This window comes from Podarcis bocagei, assembly GCF_964188305.1.
Source record: "Podarcis bocagei genome assembly, chromosome: 3".
Taxonomy (NCBI): domain Eukaryota; kingdom Metazoa; phylum Chordata; class Lepidosauria; order Squamata; family Lacertidae; genus Podarcis; species Podarcis bocagei.
In genome coordinates this window covers 55407594-55431612 of record NC_138127.1, presented here as the reverse complement: position 1 = coordinate 55431612, position 24019 = coordinate 55407594, and the positions used below count along the sequence as shown (strand labels likewise).

At 41.6% G+C, this 24019-nt stretch overlaps 1 protein-coding gene and 1 long non-coding RNA gene across 4 annotated transcripts in view; one reads left to right on the top strand and one right to left on the bottom strand.

Annotated features, from left to right (window-relative positions):
* SYNJ2 (synaptojanin 2) overlaps positions 1-24019 on the bottom strand; it is a 51449-nt gene that overhangs the window by 15887 nt on the left and 11543 nt on the right. For 2 of the 3 annotated variants that reach the window (XM_081187423.1, XM_081187425.1), the window contains exons 4-15: positions 20506-20731; positions 12684-12767; positions 11208-11269; positions 9609-9705; positions 6741-6913; positions 6398-6479; positions 5951-6100; positions 5700-5865; positions 3620-3811; positions 2392-2473; positions 1581-1721; positions 32-224 (exon numbers count right to left, since the gene is read on the bottom strand). In XM_081187423.1, the coding sequence (XP_081043549.1) occupies positions 32-224; positions 1581-1721; positions 2392-2473; positions 3620-3811; positions 5700-5865; positions 5951-6100; positions 6398-6479; positions 6741-6913; positions 9609-9705; positions 11208-11269; positions 12684-12767; positions 20506-20731 (1648 nt within the window). The remainder of the gene's footprint in view (positions 1-31; positions 225-1580; positions 1722-2391; positions 2474-3619; positions 3812-5699; positions 5866-5950; positions 6101-6397; positions 6480-6740; positions 6914-9608; positions 9706-11207; positions 11270-12683; positions 12768-20505; positions 20732-24019) is intronic. The other variant, XM_081187424.1, reaches the window with a different exon arrangement.
* On the top strand, positions 6924-15829 carry LOC308583474. Its single transcript, XR_014006241.1, has 3 exons — positions 6924-8886; positions 11051-11243; positions 15702-15829. It is a non-coding gene; the product is annotated as an uncharacterized lncRNA (long non-coding RNA).

Below are 24019 nucleotides of genomic sequence, written 5' to 3'. Positions count from 1 at the left end.
AACTCTAAATAAAACATTTCAAGAACCTCACCATTGGAAAGCTCAGCTTCTGCGTGATCTCTTTATAGTCCTCATTCCGCTCTTTCACCTGAGACTGACCAGCAGTCAAGTGGCTGCATAGAAAGCATAAGCTGGTGCTATGAAACTGAAAACGGATGGCAACTGCTCCTTTATTGCCAGCTTTCCCTCCCATTCCAGTCTTCACTGTGTCCACTGCTACATCCCTGGGCAGGAGAGAACAGCCAAAGACAAAAGGAAGCATTTGCTAAGGAAGTGTAAAGGAAATACATAGAACAATAGGCACAGTAGACTGTCACGAGGTTGGATGGTCTTGGGTGCTTTAGTTGAGATTCCTGCATTGCAGGGGGTTGGACTAGATGACCCTTGGGGTCCCTTCCAACTCTACCATTCTATGGCTCCATGACTAGCAAAGAAGGATCCTGTGCAAGCCCTGCCAAAATGAATGACCATGGAAGGTCCGACGCATCTACATGGGCCTTACAAAAGAGAAACTGCCACTACACTGACTTTATCCAGCTCATGTATTTCTTATCTTGATGTGATGTCACAGAACTACACTCCAGGTCTCTCCATCTAACACCTGTGACTGTCCTGTGGCCACACCCTCAACGCCCCTGCTTCTGACCCTCCTTGAGTGTTTTTGTCTGGCTGAACTGTGTTTTGAACTTTGATAATGCCTCTTGCTTGTGTGTATGAAGGACGGAGCAGGGTGTTTGTGAGTGTGTATATCTGTGTGCATAGCAACTAGCCTAGCATACAAAGGTAAACTTTACATTCATTGCTCTGCCCACTTTCGCCTCTGGCCGCACACTCACCAGCCGTATGTGGCCACTGGGAGATTTCCCAGAATAAAATACAGCCAACTCCCCTCACCCCAATAAATTTTGACCCATTCTTCACCCATTCAAAACTTCAAAACTCTAAATCACATTTGGCATAACAGCACTTCTGAACCTCGGTTTTTTTTTTAAAAAAAGTTTATTAAGGCTTAGATGGAACAACTGCCTTGAAAGAAATATATAGAATTAAACAGAAACATTATATATATTTTTAATTTTGCTCACACGCCTTTGTTCATTCTGCCATCTATCTAGCCAGCCATATTCAAGATGCATGCCATTAAGCTTGCCCTAAAATATAGTTTCCTTAATGGAGGGCATGTCCAATTTGAAGACATATCAATAAAGATTCCAAGACTCACTGGTTGTACTCTGTGAATTATTCAAGCAGAATCCAATTCAAAGGGAGCAATTCATCAATCACAGTTCCTGCCCATATTCTTTGAAAAAGAATAGAGTCTGCTGCAAGAATTACAGTTGGTAACAGGATCCCAAAAGCAGAATCCTTAATTCAGTGGGTCTTACTTATATTTAGGATTTCAGGCTCAATCACTGATTATGAAAGTTTCTTTTTTTAAAACAAAAACGTGCGTAATGCAAAAGCAGCATGAGCAAGAGTTAGTAAATTCCCACTTAATAATTATTTCCCTTCACTTTCACCAAATTTGCAGTGAAAGAAGACTTCTACTTGCTCCCAGTTCCCCACTGCAGGGGATATACCTGATGAAGGGGACATGGAAAGGTCGTACAAAGATGAAGAGGCAAACACCAACAAGCTGTGCTGATGTCAACAGAATGTATCGATGTGTCCTGGAAAGGGCTTTCTGAAGCTGTTCTCCCCACATCTTCTTATTAGTTGTGCTGCAACAGGTAAACGCAAGCGTTAATTGCAGTAGCAGGAAAATTGGATAGGGCATGAAATAGTCTTCACTGGATAAAACACAGGGTTAATTCCAGAGCTTATAAATGGTACCTTATTGATAACTCAGGGCTACATCAACACTTTATCTAACTATCATGTTCATACACCGGTCTTACTCTGCTCCAGAGCCCCTCTGTGTCTCCATCACTTCAGGCAGATAAGACAATAATAGACCAGTTTCTAACAGAGATTCAGAGAAATCAGCATTTTTCATTTCATTCTCTTTCTGCCATGTTTGAAAGGCTGCAAAATCATAGTTATTTATTGCAATGAATAAAGCCCATCTGAGTGTGGTTCACGTATGAATGAACATAACTTGATTATTCAGCACTTGATGAAGTTCCATTGAATGAATGAATGCAGTTTCCATTTAAATTTATTGTGCTTGAATTGATATGAAAGATTTATTTGTGGTGATTCATCTTTGAAGGCTCATGCATGCATGACAATCATCACTTGATGCCAGAGTCAACAGGTGATAAGCATGCATATGTGAACCAGCTATTAGCATTTTGTGAATTATGCACACACCACTACACAGAGTATAAGCAACTATGTCAATATATGATATGGAGTATAATACAGTTAAATAGCTCAGTTTAAGCATACCTAGCATTCACAATATTCCCAGCATTTAATTCTACCATCTCTTCAAATCCCACGGCAAATATGTCGGCTGGACAATGGTCATCTATGGTAACAGGAGGGGGGCGGGGAAGAACACATACAAAAGTGAGTTGATGCTTTGTGAGTATGTTTCCTTTCCTAATGTAAAAACAAAATAAACCATGGTTATTAACCATGGTTAAGTGATTTCAGTGGTCAGCTGGTCAAGTTGAGAGAGTATGTGAGAGACACTAGTGCATTATGCTTGCTTTCTGTAGACACAGATGCACATACCCAGCTTTTAGTAAAAATGCCCACTCACCCACAATGCAAGCAAGTATGATTCTAGAACAGAACAGGGTTCTTCATCAATGGGTTCCCATGTGTCACTGGACTGCAGCTTCCATAAACCCCAGCTAGCTTAGTCACTGATTAGGAATGATGGGAGTTATAGTCCAATAGCCTGTCCCCCAAGGTTGCAGAACACTGCCATAGAGAAAGGCAACAGAACTCACAAAGCCCAGTATTATTTCCCATGTGGAGCTTTGGCTTTTTCTGTGGTGGAATGCTTCCCTCTATTATTATACTGTATATGATAATCCTAATACTGACTTAGATTTTCAAATATTGTTCACACATGCATGTTCATCACAGAATCCCCCTTTCAGACTTGTCTACCAATCAGGGGGTGAAATTCTGTGTTGTGCTCTTCCAAACAATCCATCTACACAAACATTGTAGCTTGCCAGGCGGAAAGATTCCTTCCCCTCTCCTCTTCTAGGGGTTCTCCTGACCCCCAAAACCAATTTTGGGGAAAGGGGAAGACCCATTGTACAAATGGAAGTCTTTGTACAGGGTTTCCACTGACAGGGCTGATTAGGTGAATCCCACCAGGGGTGCCTTAAATGTGAACTAAATTCCAGCTTTTTAGATGGGGTGGAAGTATCTTAGACTACGGGGGTAAAACTTATAAGTCCTTCACTTTGAGTGGAAACTATACAAATGCTGCATTTTCAGACTTCTCTATTAACCACATTATCTTGGACTATTTATGAACAAAACTAGAGGGTTCTAGGTGGTGTGCAAGTACCCTAACAATTTTAATGCCCCACAAACTGAGTTAGAACAAATACAAACATAGATACATATGTATGCATGTATGCAGGAATATGATATGTGTGTATGTAAGCACAAATACGCTTGTCACTGCATGACTAGTGCTCTTTGTTACCTTGAAATTCTGAAACACCAGAAAGCTTCGGGGAATCCAGTAACCAATCTGTTAACTCGCTGGTACCAAGGATATTGCTCTTAAACTGTTTGCCTCCATTTACATTCCAAGTCCCCATAGCAACACGAATTCTCTTGAAGTTTGTGAATTCAAACTGATGCTCTGACATGGCTTTCAAAATACTAGGGGTCACTGATGGAAAGAAGGGGGGAAAAGGGGAGTGGGATTTCTGGCATGAAATAAAACGGACCATATGAATCATCAAAATACCAACATCTCTCCTGATAATAGCTTTTGTTGGCATGCCTTAAATCACTAGGGATAAACATTTCAGGCTATGCCACAAGCCACAAGTGATGCTCTTCCTCACAGTTCATAAGCAGGAACATGAACAGTTCGGGAGCAACTGGGCAGCTTATGAGGAAACGTTAAGCAGGCATTAGTGCTCATCTGCTGTTGGGCATTTTGCAGACTGACAGCGCAATCCTATGCATGTTCACTCAGAGGTAAACTTCTATTGTGTTCAGCAGCATTTATTCCCAAGAAATACACACAGAATTGCAACCTGAGAATCCAAAGCAACCTATATCTATTTTTGTTCTCATGCACATAGCTGTATTATATTAAAAAGTTTTAAAATACATCATTAAGAGGAGTATGAAATTGTAACCACTAGAACAGGCACATTGGTTACTCAGATTCAAATGCCCAAGTGTCTGAATCAGGGGTACAGAAAGCCCAAATATATGCACTGGGGACAAAAACCCTGAACGTCAAAAGGTGAAAGAAAAAGGGGGTGGGTTCATTGTCTCCTGCATATATGGTTTTAATTATTGGTGAAAGTTAGATGCTTAGATTAGCCTTGAATATAGCTACTTTCCCAGGTGTGTAGTTTTTCTCTCTCTCTCTGATGTTGTTTTACTATTATAGGTCTCATGCTGATGATCACCAGGGCAAGATGGTCTGAGCACATAGCACAAATTATGGCATGGCTGTACCAGCTACCAATTAGTTTCTATGCCCAATTCCAAGTCCTGGTTTTGACCTATAAAGCCTTATGCAGCTCAGGACCCCAATACCTCAAGAACCATCTCTCCCCACAAGAATCAACCCAAGCCTTGCATTCCTCAACAAAGGCCCCTATGAGGGAAGTGAAAAGGGTGCAGATGTTTTTATCATATGTGGTGGTCTTGTAGTGAGGTTGAAGCTTACTGAGAAATGATATATAATGAACTGAAAATGATGTTTAAAATAACGTTTATATTTAAAATCAGAAGCTTTTCTTTTGGGGATTATAGATGTAGAACTACCCAAACAGTATAGAAATTTCTTTATGTATGCAACTACAGCTGCAAGAATGTTACTTGCCCAAAAATGGAAAGAAGAAGTCCTGACGACAGATGAATGGATACAAAAACTTATGAATTATGCAGAAATGGCAAAACTTACTGGAAGAATAAGAAACCAAGATAACAAACTTTTTTATAAAAGAATGGAAATGGTTTATTGAATATCTACAAATTATAAACAGATAAAGACATTAACAGGATTATTGTAATAATCTGGGGTTTCAAAAGAATATATAATCAAAATGATGAATAAAAGAATAAGTTAAGTTAATTTAGAATATGCAGGAAATGATAAAATAAATTTATGGAAATTGCAGAAAGAGGAGGAAGGAAGTTGATGTTTGAAATGTTAGAATTATTGTTAAACTACTGAAATGTATATAAATGATAACTATAAATAATTTAAATTAAAAAAGAGGGTGAAGGCATGAGTATGGGTCTTTTAAGTGGCGGCCCCTAATTGGTGGAATGCCCTCCCCTGGCACCATCACTAGCTGTTTATAGGCACCAGGCGAAACATTCTTATTCATTGAATTTTTATTTTAGTGGGGTTGGGTGGAGTTGGATCTGTCTTATCTGTCTTTCTGTCATGGGGCAGAGTTGGAACTGTCTGCCTGTCTACCGATCTTTTACATATACTATTTTCATTGACTTTTGTCTGAGCTGCAGCTGCTATTTACTTTACATACCAAAACCAAAAAGAAAGTAAGTCAGAGCTAATTCTTACTTACTCAGCAATGCCGTGTGGTCCATGAGCATCCTCTCTTTTTCCGCTTGCTCTTCACTGTAGAAATCACCCATAAGCAGCAAGTCAATGGCTTCCTGTTTCACACCATCAAAAAAGTTTGACTGGATTGTCCGTGACACTGAGCGCGCCCCGTCCTTGAACTTCCCAACCTATATAACAAAAGCATTAATAGCATTCATTTAACTCACAGCGACAGCTTCCAAGAATATGACGATTATCACTTCTCTCCTCTACCTTAGCTTTTCCATCCAAGGCACGGCTGCCTGTAAAAATCCTACTTAGGTTGTGTCCATTGAGGGCCCACATTGCTTTATAAGACTCCAGGAAACGTTCAACTATAGGCTTGGAGTTTAATCCCAGGCTCTCTAGCTGAGTGAACAAAACCTGGATGAGAAAAAAAGAGGAATAAGCCCGAGAGAAACAGTTAAGATCACTGCCCTCATCATATCCAAAACTTGCTGCTGGTTGTTACATTAAGGATTTTGCTCAGGATATTAATCTCAAAGCGTAAGAAAGAGCCCTGCTGGATCTGACCAAAGAGCCAAGCATCCTGTCCTCACTTTGGCCAACCAGATACGTATGAGAAAGACACAATCTTTCACCTTTTCACAAGATCGACATAATGCAGGCATGAAAAAGAGAGGGAAGGCATTCCTGTATAATGTCTGGTGGATCACTCACCTCAAGTGCTATGAAGGACTGAACGGTGTTAGTTCGAGCCAGACAATCCAGGCAGTTGGTTCGCAAGGTACCCATCTGTTGACTTCAAAAATCAAGTCAAAGAATGAAATGATTTAGCATTCCCACAAATCCCAAAAAACAACTACTTTCTAAACACCTGCTGAAAAGGGAAGAAGGGAAGAAGCAGATACATATATATGTAGAGAGTTGGGTTGTTTACTGTTAGCTTCCTTTGCCCCAATCCAGTGAGGATGCAACCTTCCATATGCAGAGTCAATGCACACATCTGGAAGCTTGAAAAGGAAAGCACAAGCCATTGGTATCAAAGGGTTAAGATACTCACCGGAAACCTGCATGCTCGCCCTTGGTGAAGATGCCTAATTCTTCCCAATGCAACTTCAGCTGAGGCCCCAGCAAATTCTCAAGCTTCTCCATTTTCCCACCTTTTGCAAACTGGTGGTAATCAAAATTAATCATGGGTGTGTCTCCTGCATGGGATGATGCCCAGAGCAACTTCTAATTGCAAAGGAAAGGGACAGAGAGAAAAACCTTTTTGCAGAAAAATATACCGTATATGATAATATGCACTGAACTGCTATTGAACCATTTATACCTAATCATGATGCTAAGTTGTAAATTCAATAATATTCACTGCATATTTTAAAATTCAATTCCCTTAGGTGTTTTTGTTGTTGTTGCACTAATCAGTACCGCTCAATTTATAACCAAAACTAAGGCCTCAGTTAGACTGTGTGGGCCTGTGTCCCACACATCATGTGTCTGCCACATGATGTCCCATAAGGTATTAGTATGTAGTTGTGTGTTGTCAGAATACAGCTTCATGCCAATATGTATTTTGTACTCACAACCTAAATGCCCATTCCAAAGTCTCTCCTATGGATTGGGAGATATGACAGAGAGTAAAAATTACACCTGCAAAAGGGCATGAAATAATGCAAAAAATAAAAAAAAGTTGTGATCCAGTTCACTATACCAGCTTGAAAGTATGAATAATAGCACATACTCAGGGTGCAATCCTGTGCTGAAGATATCTGAAGTGAGAGGCCATAGAATTCAAAGGAAGCTCTGCTACCTTAGCAAGAATGCAAGATTTGCTGCTGCCCCCCCAAAAAACAAATACCAGCAGAAAACACTCCAGGTGCACTGTCAGAAAGCCACATGAGGCCAAGTGATTATACTGTACATTTATTTAGTGTTTCTATCCTGCCTTTTAAGCTGCATTGCATATAGGGAGAGGTATAGGTGCAAACGTTTCAGATTGTGATATTAAACATAGCTGCATTCTTGCTTCCTGTGTTTGCTCACTTAGAACTATTATCAAGCTCATTTCAAAGTTCAAATGGCCAAGTTCCAAAATAAATTCAGAAGAAGAGGCGCTTCAGGCACTGACGGTGTTAAGAACTGCTTATAACTAGAGGAGAGTCATGCTTCCACAGTCTGTTACTGCCGTTGGATCTGTTTCTTTGGCAACTGCCCACACTTCAGTGACTATTTACAGACAGCTGCTTTAGGGAGCATACTTGGGAATGATATCAGACTAAACCATTACTATCTCAGCATGAATCATTGTTCAAAGTATTGTGCCCAATTGTGCAGCCGGGCTACTCCTTAACATTACAGAGAAATGACAAATTATCATCTCTAACAGGAATTACAGGTGATACTGAGAGGGAGGATAGAACCTAACAGGGGAACAATACTGACAATGAACTTCAATGCACAGTGGGAGTTTGTGAGGGAGAAGAAGTGGAACCACCTGAGGGCTCAGTCCATGCTGATGCCTCAACTTCCCCTCCCCATGGGGTAGAAAGTAGAGACTGTAGTGCCTGTATAAATTTTATGAAATGAATGAATGAATGAGGGTTTGGCCAGCATCAGTTGTAGTGGCTGGAGCAGAGTGCCCAGTCTTGATCAACAGGCTTTGATCAACAGGCGTTGATCTTTGATCAACTTGCTTGTGAGGAACATTGTCTCCCCCTTGGAGAAGGAGGGAGATACAGCTCAGACACAGCAAAGCATCACACATTTTTGCAAACCACTTAGAGGTTTTATTACAATCAAGTGGTATATCAAAACATATCAATTGTTAAATATATATTTTTTAATAAAAGGAGGGGGACTTCAGGTCCACCTGGGGTTCCAATTTGGGTCCAAGAAACCATTTATTCTAAACTGTGCCCACCTGTCAATTAGGTGACATCACAGTGATGGGCAGGTAATGTCACGTGGGGGGTAACAGTGGAGGCTTGGTTTGGCTGTTGCCCTAGTTCACTGTGGGAAGCCAGCATGGACAATGATCACATTGAACACATCCTGCTCTGTGTGAGTCTGTGAGAGAGTCTCCTGCAGGGAATGCCTCTGCATACCAGAAGCCTGCAGAAAGCAGGATTGAACTCCCCGTGCAACAGCTGCTGTGTGGGGAGTTGAAATCTGTTCATTATCTCCCTGCACCTGCCAACTCTTAACAGGTGGGCAAAACTACCTATGGGTCAAAGTTTGCCTGCAGGGTGGAAGGAGATAAAAGATCTGGCTTGCCAGGTCAAAAAGGTTCCTCAGGCCTGCCACAGGGCAAGGGGGCTGTTGGGTGGGAAGATTAGAGACAATTGCAGTAGTTAACTGTATGTGTTCCTCTTTCTTTTCTCAGTGACAATTATGGTTGGAATTTCAAAGGCATACTGCTATTTAATTTTTAAAATATTTGAAATACCAATAATATGATCTGGCAAACTCTGCTTTAAATGGAAATATCCTTCCTTTGGAAATGTTGATGATTTTCAAAAGAACTGATTTTTTAAAATATTTTATTTAACAGAATTTATCATCAGCAATTATATAAAATATAGCATGTGTGTTAAAATTACCTATAAAACCCAGGTGTTAAAAATCAAGCTAATTCAATGTTTTCCAAAATAAAATCAGCAATTTAAAAAGCATAAATTGTAAAATAAAATAGCATATTAAAATACATGTAAAATTTACATGTCTGTATAGGCTTAATTAACCAAGAATGGTTTGGTTTATCAGTTTAACTGATGTGCTTACAATGACATTTACAATTGACATTGTGATGGTAACTGCAAAGGCCAGATAAGAATGTCTTTTTAGCAAACATTCATACATACAAACTTTATGAAGTCTCCCAAGAATCCCAGTTATACTAAACAAACATGTCTTTGCTCTTTGTTTTTACCTTGAAAGCCCTATTGAGGACGTCCTCTCCTCCTTTGCTTCCTAACAGGTTAACAATCACTTGTTTACCATATTGTTCTTTCATGAGCATTATATGCCTGCAAAAGTAGAAACAGATTGCTTTGGTTTCATAAATATTCAACATGCTCTCGGATGGAATCTACCCTAGTAGATTGTGAAAATGCTTTTTTTTAAAATTGTTTTGAAAAATGCATTGAATTTGCTATAGCTCACAGTTGCCATCTGGCGTCACAGTTGTATATTGCACCTTTCAACACATTCAAAACATTTTATTTGCAGCTGTATAGCTGAGTCTTATAACTCTTCTTAAAGTACGTGATGAGGAGCAGGGACAGCCTTAAAAACACACACAGCTTTCTCTGAGAAGCATTACAATGGACTGATTCCCTCCTATATCACCTGAGTTGCTCTACCTGTGGGATCTTCATCTATTTCAATAGCCGTTCACCACTCTTTGCACACAGCCTTCTGCCATTTACCTGGCTTTAGTAGTTCCTAAGAGGTTGTGCAAATGCAAGAACAGCTTATTATACAGGTGGGGGTGAGGGAAATCTACTAGTCTTCAAAACCAACTGTGCAATAAAGGTAGCAAATGCACAGTTAACTCTTTTTTTTTTTTTTTGGCGGCAGATCAAGATATCTTCCTTCAAGGTATTACTAGTGCTACAAAATATCCCACCTTTCTAGCACACAAACTGAATTCCCCTCCCTATCCCTGAAAATGAGATTCTTCCCTCAACTGAAGCATCCAGCGCTGTTTGAAGTGATACAAGGAAAAAACCTAAAATCCTTATTTTATTCCAGCTGGGGAGTGGGATGGGTGGGTTTGCAAGCATATGTGTGCAAACTATACAGGTGCTTGATATGCATGCTGTGTGTGCTGTATGTGTTCATAGTGACGAGTTGCATGTGCGCCAGCTCCAGCCAAACCCAAAACCTCATCTGGCCCCACCTGTCACTAGTGTGTGTCCCTTTGGGAGATGAGGGTTAGGCTAAAAAAAGGTTTCCTAACCCCAGACCTAAACTCTGATTAAGACAATAATTTCAATAAGCCTAGTAGTGTTACCGTCTTCAGATGTAGCAGCCACAATGCAGACAGCTTCTTTTTCTCCTTAGCGAAACCCCTGACATTTGTCCCTGCTCCACAGCCAGATGCTGGCATAATGACCAACAGGAGTTCCTGAGCAAGAGGGAAGTGGACAGCAGCATGCTGACCCCACAGCCAGTATTTGATCCCTTATATATGGTTAGCTCAGCTGGTTAGAGCGTGGTGCTGACGACGCCATGGTTGCAGGTTCGATCCCCATATGGGCCAGCTGCATATTCCTGCATTGCAGGGGCTTGGACTACCCGATCCACAGGATCCCTTCCAACTCTACAATTCTATGATTCTATGGTTAAGTGTTATGTCTGCACTTGTAGGGATTCAACCAAAAAGCTTCTCATAAAAAGGTGAGTTTTGAAGTGGGATTTGAAAGAAGAAAGATGTGACACCATGAAGATGTTCTGGGAAACCCTGGAATGCAAACAGTAACATCTGATTTTACTCAGTTATCAGCAGCGTCGCAATTAAACCTACTTGTCAAAAGCAGGAGCATTAGCTTCCAGGCCTCTGGTGAGTTTTAGATGATGGGAGCCAACCTAAGTGGATAACAATGAAAATAATAGAAAGCAATAGTTTTAAACATGAGTCACTAGATGTCTCCCTTTTTCATTCAAAGAAAATGTTCCTTTATTATCTCTTAGCAACCACACTGCCACCCCCATATGGCACTCAAAGCACAAATTACACATTTTATTAGCAAACAACACTGACAAATGAATGCAAAATCATATTAACACCCAGTGAATGGCCATGGTTTCACCTTGCCCAGAATCCTCTATCTAACTGATCCTCCAGTTGTCAAAGTGAGCTTCCTTTGGGCCACCAATGAATATAACAGGCATAGCTGCTGAGGGAAACACCACTGTATTCATTGCATTCTTGAATCTGTCCCTAACTCACATTCCAGAGCTCATGTAAGCATCTATTCTGTACATACACAGATATAACTGCTGTCTTAAAGCACAGACCATGCCTGAACCACTGCAATTAAAAAATAAACAAGCAGAAAGTGTTGTCTTTAGCTAGCCAGGTTCAATTGTTTTAAAGGAGAAATAATCAGCTTATAAAAAGTATTTGAGCTTACAAAAACAAACAGGTCCAGTTTTGAATAATCAATATTTTTTAAAATATACATATTAAGTTTCAGGTTAACAGCTTTTTTGTATAAACCAGACCATATGATCTTCCAGAGTGATATAGAGATGGAGCCATTCATGATTCAAATATAGGAGTTATTCTCTAAAAGCAGTTTTGATGCAATCTGTAGGCACCCATTTCAGGTTGTGGCTGACAAAACTGCTTTTGGTGCCTCCCTTTGTCATAGCCAATAGTGCTAGACAGTGGCCTTTATAAGAAGCACTGAATCACAGCACACAAGTTTTGTTTTTTTAAAAAAACACAACCTCAAATCTCAGCACCTTGAATATTAATGTCTCCACTGTTGGCATAGCAACTTTCAAAGTTACCTTAACCACAGCATCAGGCCTCTTTGACATCTCAGGGGCTGTAAGATAGATCACGTCTCTCTCTACAAGGTCAGAGACAGAGCACCAATAACTGGAGAGGGAGATGGGTACTTCCTCCCTGCAACTGGACTCTTGGATGTCCTGGCCCAGTTGATGCCAAAACTCTAACCATTAGTAGGGCCAAAAGGAGGTATGCCAAGGGAGGACCAGGAAGCAGCTTAGATTCAAAGACATCACATCCAGAACCAGGGGGAAAGACAGACATGTTCAGAAGCCCCTCAAACTCTTTATCTTCTTCCCATTATTCCCAGTGGGAAGGAAGCTCTTAAATAATAACTAATCAAAGTGCAAAAAAGGATGGATAACATTCCTCTGTTCTTGCTTCTGCCTTGATGCTTGGTAGGGCATTGGATATGGTGGTTAAACTGCCTTCAATCCCTCCTCTTGCCTTGAGATTGCAGCCTTAGTGATTTTTGCTACTTACCTGTAGCCCAGGTTGCTCCCAAAATAGTGGAACTGAGCCTCTGATTTGAACAAAGGAAGAAACATCATTGTCCAAATAGATAGTCTACAGAAACAAAAGAGATAAAGCATATTCAGATCAATGCATTTTTTTGGCCATTTCTCAACTATGTGTATGACTATATTGATTGAAATGCAAAGCTAGATATCACTTCAGCTTGAATGTGAGGTATCTTCAGGTTTTGTTTTTTAAAAAAATTGGCAAAAATACATGGGAAATAAGACATCTATTTGGACCAAAGAAAAGAATATGTGCTATTTAGACAACTGGACAAATTTGAGCAGCTAACTTGCTGTTGATATGACAAGTATGAATCTGGGATGGCCAGTCTTTCAACATTAGGGTTTATGTATGTTTAATAGTTGGATGAATGAGAAAGCTTTGGCTGAGGAAGATTTTCAAATCCTTGCAGACTGCAATACAGGAATTTCACTGGCTGCAATGCCCTCTTATATGCAAATACTAAAGATACATGAGTCCTAAGGTTAAAAGGCTAGTTATTCTAAAATTTAATATAGATTATTATTTTAAAAAATATTAGCTACCCCTGATACATACATGCAGGCAGGCACAATCTCTCTCTCTCCCGCTCCCCCGCCCCATCCCCAGAAATGCCACACATATTAGGACCACTCTTGGGTAGTGGTAAGTGGATGTATTAGCTTCACTTACAACACTTACTAATTTTTTTAATCACACATTGTGCCTTGGCAACATGTTAAGTAACAAAAAGTCTGAGGACCATCAGGGAAACAAAATAGTTGGGCTGACTAACTTGGTATTCATCTCCTTTCCCAAGATGAATTCACTATTTTCCTTCCCCTCCCAAACCACTTTTATTTTTGTGATGATCTGTAAAAAAAATTTTTATCTCAGAACAAACAGTATCACCAATACTTATTTATTTACCGCATTTATACCCTGCCCTTCGTCCAGGGAGTTCAGGCAGTGTACACACTTCTCCATGTTATCCTAACAACAACCCTGTAAGGTAGGTTACGGCTGAGAGATTCTGGCAGATCCAAGGTCACTTGGCGGCCTTCACCACACTGGTTGGATGGGTGGATGGCTGTGAGTGCCTGTGTCTTTGCCTCCCCCAGTACCCATATCCAATTTTAGGCCAGCTAAAAGCAGAGATGAAGGCACGGCCCTGGAAAGAATAGCACAATGGCAATCTTAACAGCGTTGGCCTATATTTGGCAATTAAATCCTGGCCCGTTTCCACCTGCGATATATAATAGTGGTGTCATTGTGCATCACAAAGAGCTTTCAGCAAAGAAAGGGTATCAGACAAGTCACCCAAGAGCCTTCTTTTATAAGCACGCTGCATTGCTCAGGATGAAGGCAGACAGCTGGATCAGCACCAATGCCCACAGTGGAAATGTGAACACAAGGACCATCACTGGTTTGAACAGTATAACTGCACTTAATTAATGGACTTCATGAATATGGTGGATGCCAGTGTGCTCGTGATGGGCAAGTCCCATCCCATCAAGGGAATTTTCTATTTCATTCCTTTTAATATGGATACTATGAGAAAATGCCCAGGACCACACACAGGTTTGTGCTCTGTTCTGACCACTGAAGCAGCTCCAAATATTACAACGGCTGCTGTAATCCTGGCGGCTGCTGAAGCAGCATTTCCCCACAGCAGATCTGTAACATGTGCACATCATGCACAAGTGAACACCCGTCTTTTGCACACTTTAAATGCCATTTTTAAAAGTGATGGGAAAGGTAGAAATGGCTAAATCAAACACTTCTTTGGGCACATGAATCACACTGAACAAACTAAATGCCTTAAGTGGAGGCAGGGGGGAGAAAGGGAGGGGAATATGAATTAATTTATATTTTTCTGTAAGAAATCCCACAAAGAGAATCCCATTCTTCCCCTGTGTCATATGCCACAGAACGAAAACTTTAGGCTCTTTCTGGAGATATGAAAAAGAATGTGAAAGAATCTACCAATGGATCTGGAAGCTGCTTGCCTTAGGAGGCTGCTAGGTCTATTTGCTCAGTATTGTCAACACTATCTAGCAGGTGCTCTCCAGGGTTTTCAGACAAGAGAGCCAGTGTGGTGTAGTGGATAAGAGCGGTAGTCTCGTAATCTGGGGAACCGGGTTCGTGTCTCCGCTCCTCCACATGCAGCTGCTGGGTGACCTTGGGCCAGTCACACTTCTTTGAAGTCTCTCAGCCCCACTCACCTCACAGAGTGTTTGTTGTGGGGGAGGAAGGGAAAGGAGAATGTTAGCTGCTTTGAGACTCCTTCGGGTAGTGATAACGCAGGATATCAAATCCAAAACTCCAAGAGTCTTTCCCAGCAAATCCTACCTAGAGATGCCAGAGATGGAACCTGGGTCTTTCAGCATGCAAACCAAGTGCCCTACTGCAGTACCCTGAGTGGGAAAATGGCACTCTTCCCCAGCAGCGTAGCTAGCCGCTCGGGTGCCTGGCGCAGGGGCATGTCCTGGAGCCGGGGGTGGGATGATCTGCCCATGGGGGTGGGGTGAGCCTCTCCAACGCCTCCCCCTCAGCTGTAGGGCAGCTGAGGGAGAGGCAGTAGGCAGATGCAAGCCCCGTGCTGTCATTTCAGGCAGCGCAGAACCTGCAGGCGCCTAAGCCACCATGTCACTCCTAAATAATGTCGTGAGCCCATTTTTAAAAAACCTCATTTTGTCACACCCCCCCTCATTGATGACACCCAGGGCAGACCACACCCCCAGCACCCCCTTCCTCTGCCACTGCTCTTCCCTCTCCCCCCCCACCCCCAGCAGCCCCAATTTCATATGACCTGCACACTGGTTGTCAAATGCCTCCCCACCCTAACTTCTTTCAGTTCTCGGTTTTGTGTGTTCCTGCTAGTTTTATCAGGCTTGTAAACTAAAATGGCCAAATAAGTTAAAACGTTAAGTGTTGGCTTCAGTTTAGAAAGCAAAAAGACTTGAAATTGGTTTGTTTTCTTTTCTTCGCCTCTTGCAGTGAGTCATTTCCAGCCACCAAAAAAAGGGGGGGGGGAAGAGATGACTCATAGCCAAGCTGAAATGCCAGAAGGCTAACTCAGTGGGAGACAAAGGAATACCATTTATGTATAAAAGAGCTGCCTGGAGATAAAGCTAATTGTTTCTTTCTCTCCTGAAACCAGGGGGAAATGTCAGAACTAATGCAATGTAAAGGGGTCAGAGAGCCTTCCCTCAGCATCCAGGTTCCTGGGGTGCCATTTATTCATGAAAGAGAAGAGCCAGCATGTCATTATGAAGCAAGTGGAAACAATTTTTTCTCCACTGAATTAGAAGCAGCCAAGTTATTACTTCATCACTGATTATCCAGTAGTCTGCTAAGAAAGCAGGAGAGATTTTCCTCCTAGGCTTGTGCATTCCAAACTGGACTGGATTTCAGCCATTCTGAGGTGCAGCCCTGTTTGGAAAGAGTGCAGTGGCTGCGAGTGATGCATATATAAGTGAATGAGAAAGAGGCTGGCGGGGGGGAGGTGGTGACTTCACCCAATGCCTCTTTTGCTAGTTCCAGAGAGAACGATTCTCGCTAACTCTATCTAGCTTCCTTCTCTCAGCTTAATATTTAGGGCATGTTTTGGGTGTGTTTTAAGCCAGAATGCCAACTATCGCTACCACATGGATACATGCCACTTTCCAATATCAGCATTAGAAAAAGCGTTTCTGCCGACTCTTTAGGTGACCTGATAAGACTGATAAGGGTGACCCATACCTTTCCCAGATCTACGTTTACAAGAGGATAGCAAGTGCAGATTTATTTTTCTTCTGGGTCTGCATAAATAACAATCTCATACCTATCAACTATCACTCTCTGCCAAGGAAGTGGGGCAAGCAGTAATGTGAGCATACTCTAATAGTCACTGCCCCATGTGCAGATGAGAGCTTCACTAGTAGAGGTTCTGGGGAGAGTCAAAGGATGGGAAACAAAAAAAGGAAACAAAAAAGTTAATGCAAAAACAATGTAAATATGTGGCTAGAAATGGGGGGGGGGGAATGACCTCACTGCATTTTAATCTGTTTATATGAATACCCCCCTAGACAATATGGAGCCAATTATCATGTTTTGATAGCCTAGTTCCAGAATGACCACATGATTAAGTCCCCAGTTACAAGAGATTCAATATCTTCACTTCTTCCAAAATTTAAGTCATGTCATTCCTGTAGCAGTGATCCAGGTTAAAAATGGTGCTCATTACTATTTCTAAAGTAAAATTTATATTCCATATTAAAGTGGCTGAATGAAGTTCCACGGAACAAAAATACAGAGCTCCATTATTCACTCAAGTGCACTGAGCAGCAAAGGCATAATCACTCCTTTTTCTCCATGCCCTTTTTCCAGTTTCAAATATCTCCGAACATAAATATAAGGATAAATTGAATCTATAAAGGAAGCAATGCTTTCCAGCAGTGGTGGGGAACCTCTGGCCTGCAGACCTTATTAAGACTGGCAAGCCTATGCATTTGGCCTGCAAGGCCATTTTGGTCAAGCCGTGCCCACCTGCCCTACATATATATGGCATCAGGTGCGGAACAGGTTAAGATGCAGCTCTATGCTGATTGCAAGGCCTTGTGCCCTTGCAAGTGTGTCTGTGAAGTGTCAGTGTTTGCAAAGGTACAGAGTTTTGTAGGCTCTGCCAATAAGCTGATTGGCAGAGCTTGAAAACAGTATTCCTTTCCCCACATGATTTGATTTCAAACCATGTGGGCAAAGGAAAATGCTTCAGGTGATGTCATGGTGACATCAGGTAAATGACAGGTGAATGGTGCACAGGGGACAGGTCACTGCAGCATCCAGTCCCCCACCCCACCCCACAGCAAACTGGAAATGATTCTCCATCCCTGCTCGACAATCATTCTTAAGCTTCAGCAAACAATTGCTAATCCTTTTGGTCTGTCCTCAATTGTCCAACATTGAGCTTCTTTGCATGGCCTTGGCTTCAACTATTACGAGAGAGGGAGAAAAATGCAATTGATAGCTGCCAACAGCCTTATCCTTCATGGGGATGCTTAGCCCTCAAGGCTGATACAATGGCGAGTTGGACAATGAACATGAGAAATCCCTTGCAGAAATCCAACGCTTCTATACAATTTTTAACCCCTGAAGAGAAGTGCAGGTGTTCTTGCAATGTGACAATAGTGATGCCCGACAGTATGCAAGCTATATTTCAGTCACTGTATCCCAGGCAACAGGAGCCTTAACGCTGAAAATCATTGTCAGCTCCCTTCCTCCTACTCTGCTCCAGGCCTCAAATTATCTTAGCATCATATAAACAGTGTTTTTATTTGACTTGTGTTATTTGAACATTAGCATGCACAGAAGAAATCATGTTCGCTACATAACTAAAAAAAGAGAGAAAATAATAATGCCGAGAGCCCCATAATATTACCAAGGCTGAGAGCCAGGCAGGTGTAGAGGTTAGAGTGTTGGACTAGGACCTGAGAAACCAGGGGCTGAATCTGCACTCGGGCATGAAGCTCACTGGGTGACCTTGGGGGAGCCGCAATGTCTCAGCCCAGCCTACCTCACAGGGTTGTTGCAAGGATAAAATAGGGAGGGGAAAGAACCATGTATGTCACCTTGAGCTCCTGGGGGAAAAGGTGGGATACAGATGTAGGGAATAATAAATAACTAAAACTGTCTGAAAAAAATAAAAGCTACTGCAATGTACATGCAGCCTGCAACCCATAAGTCAGGCACTAGTAGAACAAGATTCCATGCGCTCTTTTTCCTTTTTGCAAAATGAATAAGTATGTTGTATGAATATAGGTACAGTTTGCCTTTTATATGCAAGCATTTGAATAAAAAGCTGTTTATGATGCCAGTAAGGTCTATAAAATCAGCACGTTGTGATTAAAGTTATCACCTGTCCTTTTGAGTAGAGAGACATACAAAACGACATGTTAGCTCCTCATCCATCATAACAAGAAAGCCATTCCTCACAAAAGAATGTATTTCTTGGCCATTAGAAATAAAATGGTATGGTGCTGCCAGTCCTTTCTGTTCTGCTTTCTTGCATTGTTTGTTGAAAGGCTTTTCATAGGCCAAAAGACCAACAAACATAGGTGCCATTTGGATCTCAAGGTTGTGGGTTTAAGCATTGCAGGGGCTTGGACTAGATGACCCTCACAGTCCCCTCCAACTCTACAATTCTATGATTCTATTATAATTCTTCAGTTTCCATAATGATGCTAAGGAAATGTCCATTATCCTTCCCAGTTTTCCTCTTTAAGACAGTAGGTGCATGAGCATCACTCGACAGCTTCATTTTTAGTGGGTAGCATTTCAATCCTGGATCAGCAAACACTACCCCTTGCCAGAGTTACCCAACAGTGCATTTTCTCTTACTTAGCCCCCCCCCCCGGAAACAAGTATCCATCTTCTAGCACACTGCATACCACAGCAGCATTTCTTATGCAGATGGTATCTCAATAGCTAGCTACGAAAAGGAACATTTGGACAGAGCTTAAGTATAAGCTAATTAGAGATCTGTCCTCCCTGACACACTACCCCAGTTTGGATGCAATGAAAATCTCTACTTAGTCTAAACAGGAAGTGTCTGTTTCTAATCCTCTCCTCATGGCCACGCCAGAGGAGGGAAGAAGAGAAGAGGTTTGCTACTGCTCATGCATGTACTGTTAAAACATGGTTTGGTATTATTATGTGCAAAATAGGCCTCTCAGTTACACTGTGAAAACAAGGCCCCAACAGCAAAGTATTTCAAATCATTAGCTTAATGAGACAGATTATAATGATGGCGGTGGTGATGACAATTCCTTCTTTAGCTGTAAGAGGAAATAATGCTGCCAAAGAATTAGATATATGTATAGAAGGCAGGGCCATCAATACTTCTTAGCCAGCATGCTAACCCCCAACGCTCAGGGGTGCGACTAAGGATAGGCTTACACTTTTGCCCTCTTGCACTGTGCTGTCACTGAAGAATGCAGGGATCCAGTCACAGGAAAAAGGGTTAGTTGAACCAACTGCCTGGTAGTTATGGTATCATGGTGACAAACATTACACTCTTGATGACAGGAATTCATGATTTATTTTTGTTTTAAAGCAGAAGAAAGGATAACGGAGAAGAGATTGACACAAAAGCAATATATGATCATTTCAAAATCAAACCCTGCTCCATAATTTTTTAAAAAATAAATTGCCTTTTACGATACCATAAGAAAATGGTTAAAATATGTCATAAAATACGCTTTACATTTTGGGGTGGGTTGGTGTTAGTGTCCTTGTGAACACAAATAAACTCACATTTCCCTTTACCTGTGCATGAGATGTTTGGTATGGACTATTAAAGCTTCAGGAAAGACTCTCTGATTAGAAATTAGTCCAGCCTACAATCCTTATGGAGAAAGTGTGTGATAATGAACAAGAAGAATTTATTTTGCTTCTATTCTTCCCCACTCAGGGATTTTTTTAATGTACGGAAAAATCACACTCCCACCCCCCAACCACAGAATACACAAGTTCTCAACTGTAAATCAAATGTGGGGAGGGGGGGAATGCAAGCTCCAAGCCAAACGAATTGAAGAGGAGGGAATGGAGTGGGTGTATTCTTCTGTAGACATGTGTAATGAACAAAAAGGAAAAAAGCAGAGTTAATGAACATATTGTGGGCGGTTAGACACTACTTCTGAAAAGCGCTTGCTAGCTTCTCTCATGTCACTTGTCACTGTGAAAGATGTCATCCTGATCCCTCAACTGCCACCCCACTTTGTGTAAATGCAATCAATTATTTAGAGACATGGGATCCAGTCCTTACCTGCTCCGTCTCAGCAAAGTTAGAAACGTGGCCATCATCATTGACTCCTCGTATGTGAAACCGGGCACCAGCTCTCTCGCAGCTGATCCGGGAGATGAGACAGGCCTTTGCCTTCTTGTGAGAAGCGTACAGAGTGCGAATGTCCACCACACCACAGATCACTTTTAACAGCCAATCAGAGCAATTCACCTGGTAGTGTTTAAAGGGGACATGCAGTAGCTGGTTCCTGCAAGATTCAATAATAATCACTCACTAGGTGTACTATATATTATTAACAAAGCTAACTTTAAAGTATTATCCCTTGGCAAGGTTTATTTGAGTTCAAGCCACTGGAAGGATTCCAGTCTTGCTTGCTTCTTGCCAGAAAGCCAATATTACAGTGAAGATAAACCTTGGGAAATATTCTGTTAAGGTAGCAACTCATAGAACCACAGACATTTTAATAGGAGGATTTCACAGTTCAGGTTGTGACCTGAAAAACTGCAGTGCAGGTTCAATAGTTTTTAGTCATGAAATCCTTGTTTGCAATCAAATCTGGAAAAAATAAAGGTAGTGCAACTTTACCACACAATATAGGTAATAATACTTTTGTGACACCAAAGTATTATTACCTATATTGTGTGGTAAAGCTGCATAGCTTGTGACCAACCAAGCTGAATTCAGCCCATCAGATATTTTGGCCTTGAAATATCCTGTTTTTACTGTTGTAGTCAGGCAGAATCTCCCCATGCCCTGGGCTTACAATTACTATATTAATATATGTAATCTTCCGGGATCATAAATATTAAAAAACTTTGGGCTGTATCCAGTTGTGGTTTTACCTTAATGGAAATGACTTCTGCTCTTGCAGATGGATGCACCCAGTTTTTGCCAACCCCTCTAACACACTTAAAGGTAAAGGTAAAGGGACCCCTGACCATTAGGTCCAGTCGTGACCGACTCTGGGGTTGCAGCGCTAATCTCGCTTTATTGGCCGAGGGAGCCGGCGTACAGCTTCCGGGTCATGTGGCCAGCATGACTAAGCCGCTTCTGGCGAATCAGAGCAGCGCACGGAAACGCTGTTTACCTTCCCGCCGGAGCGGTACCTATTTATCTACTTGCACTTTGTCGTGCTTTTGAACTGCTAGGTTGGCAGGAGCAGGGACCGAACAATGGGAGCTCACCCTGTCGCGGGGATTCGAACCGCCAACCTTCTGATCGGCAAGTCCTAGGCTCTGTGGTTTAACCCACAGCGCCACCCGCGTCCCAAGATCTAACATACTTACATCTCCCTAAAAGCTGCTCCTCAGGATCATGGGATCCTCCAGAACAGAATGGGACAAAGCAGTAGGAAAGGCAGTAAAAACTGCGTGTCTGGCCTTGCTTCTGGCCTGTACTTCTGTTCCTAAGTACATTTTGCTAAGACAGACAAAAGATACAACTCAAAAAGTCTACAGCTACTACTGAAAGGAAATATAACCAGTAAAGGCAATATAGTGACTTCTGCATGTGACTATATTTAATATTCCATACTGTTTGTCTGGCAATATGAATATATATTATCAGTCAGACTAATTCATTAAATACAATTTCCTTTGACTAAAGTCAGCAGTTTTCTGTGAAAGTATATTCTGTACTGATGCCATTTGCATCCCAAAATGCCACCACATGATGCAGATAGTGGACACAATCCAGGTAAAAGTTACATGCTTTTAAAAAGTCCCACTGATTTCAATTAAATATATAACTTAAATCTCTCCCATTTAAATCAGTGGGACTTTTGGCCAAATTGTGTCAAATGCATTTAGGAGAACTAAGTCAAGAAAAATTACACAAAATCTGTTTTGAATATATTTAGGTCTATTAATCAACCTGCCAAAAGTTGATTAGATGAGCCCTGATGGAACAGACTGGACTTCCCCACCCTTGTACCCTCCAGGTGTTTTGGACTCACCTCAGCACCAGCCAGCATGTGCAAAAGCATGGGATGAAGGGAGTTGCAGTCCAAAATATCTAGAGAGCACCAGATTGGGAAACGCTGGATCAGACCAAATAGCTATCTTGCCCAGGATCCTGCTTCCCACAGCAGTCCTACTGGGTCTCAGAGAAGCCCAGAAGTGGGTCATGGAAACACCAGAATCGGTACACCTCTGAACCCAGTTGCTGGGGATCACAAATGGGAGAGTACTCTTGGGTTCATGGTTTCATTGCAGGCTTCCCATTGGCATTTGGTTGTCCAATGTGAGAATGCGATGCTGGACGTGATAGCTCTTTGGTCTGATGCAGCAGAGCTGTCCTGATGCTCTTATTGGCATAATGGAACCCTGAAGGCCACATGGAGAGTGCCATATACAGAAGTAATTATGATAGTGCATTCAGCTATCATGACTAGTTCCCAGGAGAATGTTCACTCGATCTATTGCCCACCTTCACTTTGTGACTATGTGTCAAGCATAACTGGTTGAGAAACATAATAGCTAAGTATCCCAAAAGCCTTTAACAAGTTCAGAACTGCAGTATCATCTACAGTACACGCACAACAACAAAGCTTTGGCCAAAATAGCTTGGTGCCGGGGCATTTAAAGCTTAGTTAGATAAATAATTCATGCAGGCTTAGATTGACATAGGCCTGCCCCATCATCCCAATTCAATTATTTTTCACAGGGCTTTGTATTTACCTTCAATGGGCTGCAAGAGGAGCATCATGCACTTAAGCAGCTGCTAACTTTTATTTTGCTTGGTATCATTATCACTGCATACATTATGCAGAAGTTGCCATTTATTATTTAAAATGTTGAAAATAAAATGTATTGATCTTCTCTATTTAACAAAAAAAAATTTAAATTTGCACACTGTACAAGTTGCAGGTACTTGGGATTTGCTTATAGTGAGGTGCAAACATTCAGAAATGGTTGCTTCACAAATATTTAGGCATCCAGGATTGGTTCACATACACAGCAGGGCCCAAGGGCAAATCTCAGGCTCACAAACTCTGATTCACATGAAAAGTTCCATTCACCAAGGGGGGGGGGGGGAAGCATGTGAGCCTGCAATTCACTATTGTGCCCTGCCGCTTACAGAGCCAATGTGGTGTAGTGATTAACGTGTTGGACTAGGACCTGGGAGAACAGGTTTCAAATCCCCACCCGGCCATGAAGTTCACTTGGTGGCCTTGGGCCAGTCATTGCCTCTTGGTCTAACTTTCCTCATAGGGTTGTAATGGGGATTAAATGATGAGGGGGAAGAAACATCTACAACACCTTGAGTTCCCTGGAGAAAAAAGTGGGATGTAAATGCAATAATAAATTGAACAACCCAGCACACCTGAGCTATGTGTGAACCAGCACTTAAAGCCTTGTATACATTGGCAATCCAATCCAATAAAAGTTTCACTAAGTTTACTGGGAATTATTCCCATATGTATTATATTTAGAAATATGACATTTTATTCCTTCCACAAAAGGACACTCTCTAGCTATAATAGCAATGCATTTATTGCTATGCTTTAGAAGATCCCAAAAAGATTCCAGTCCTT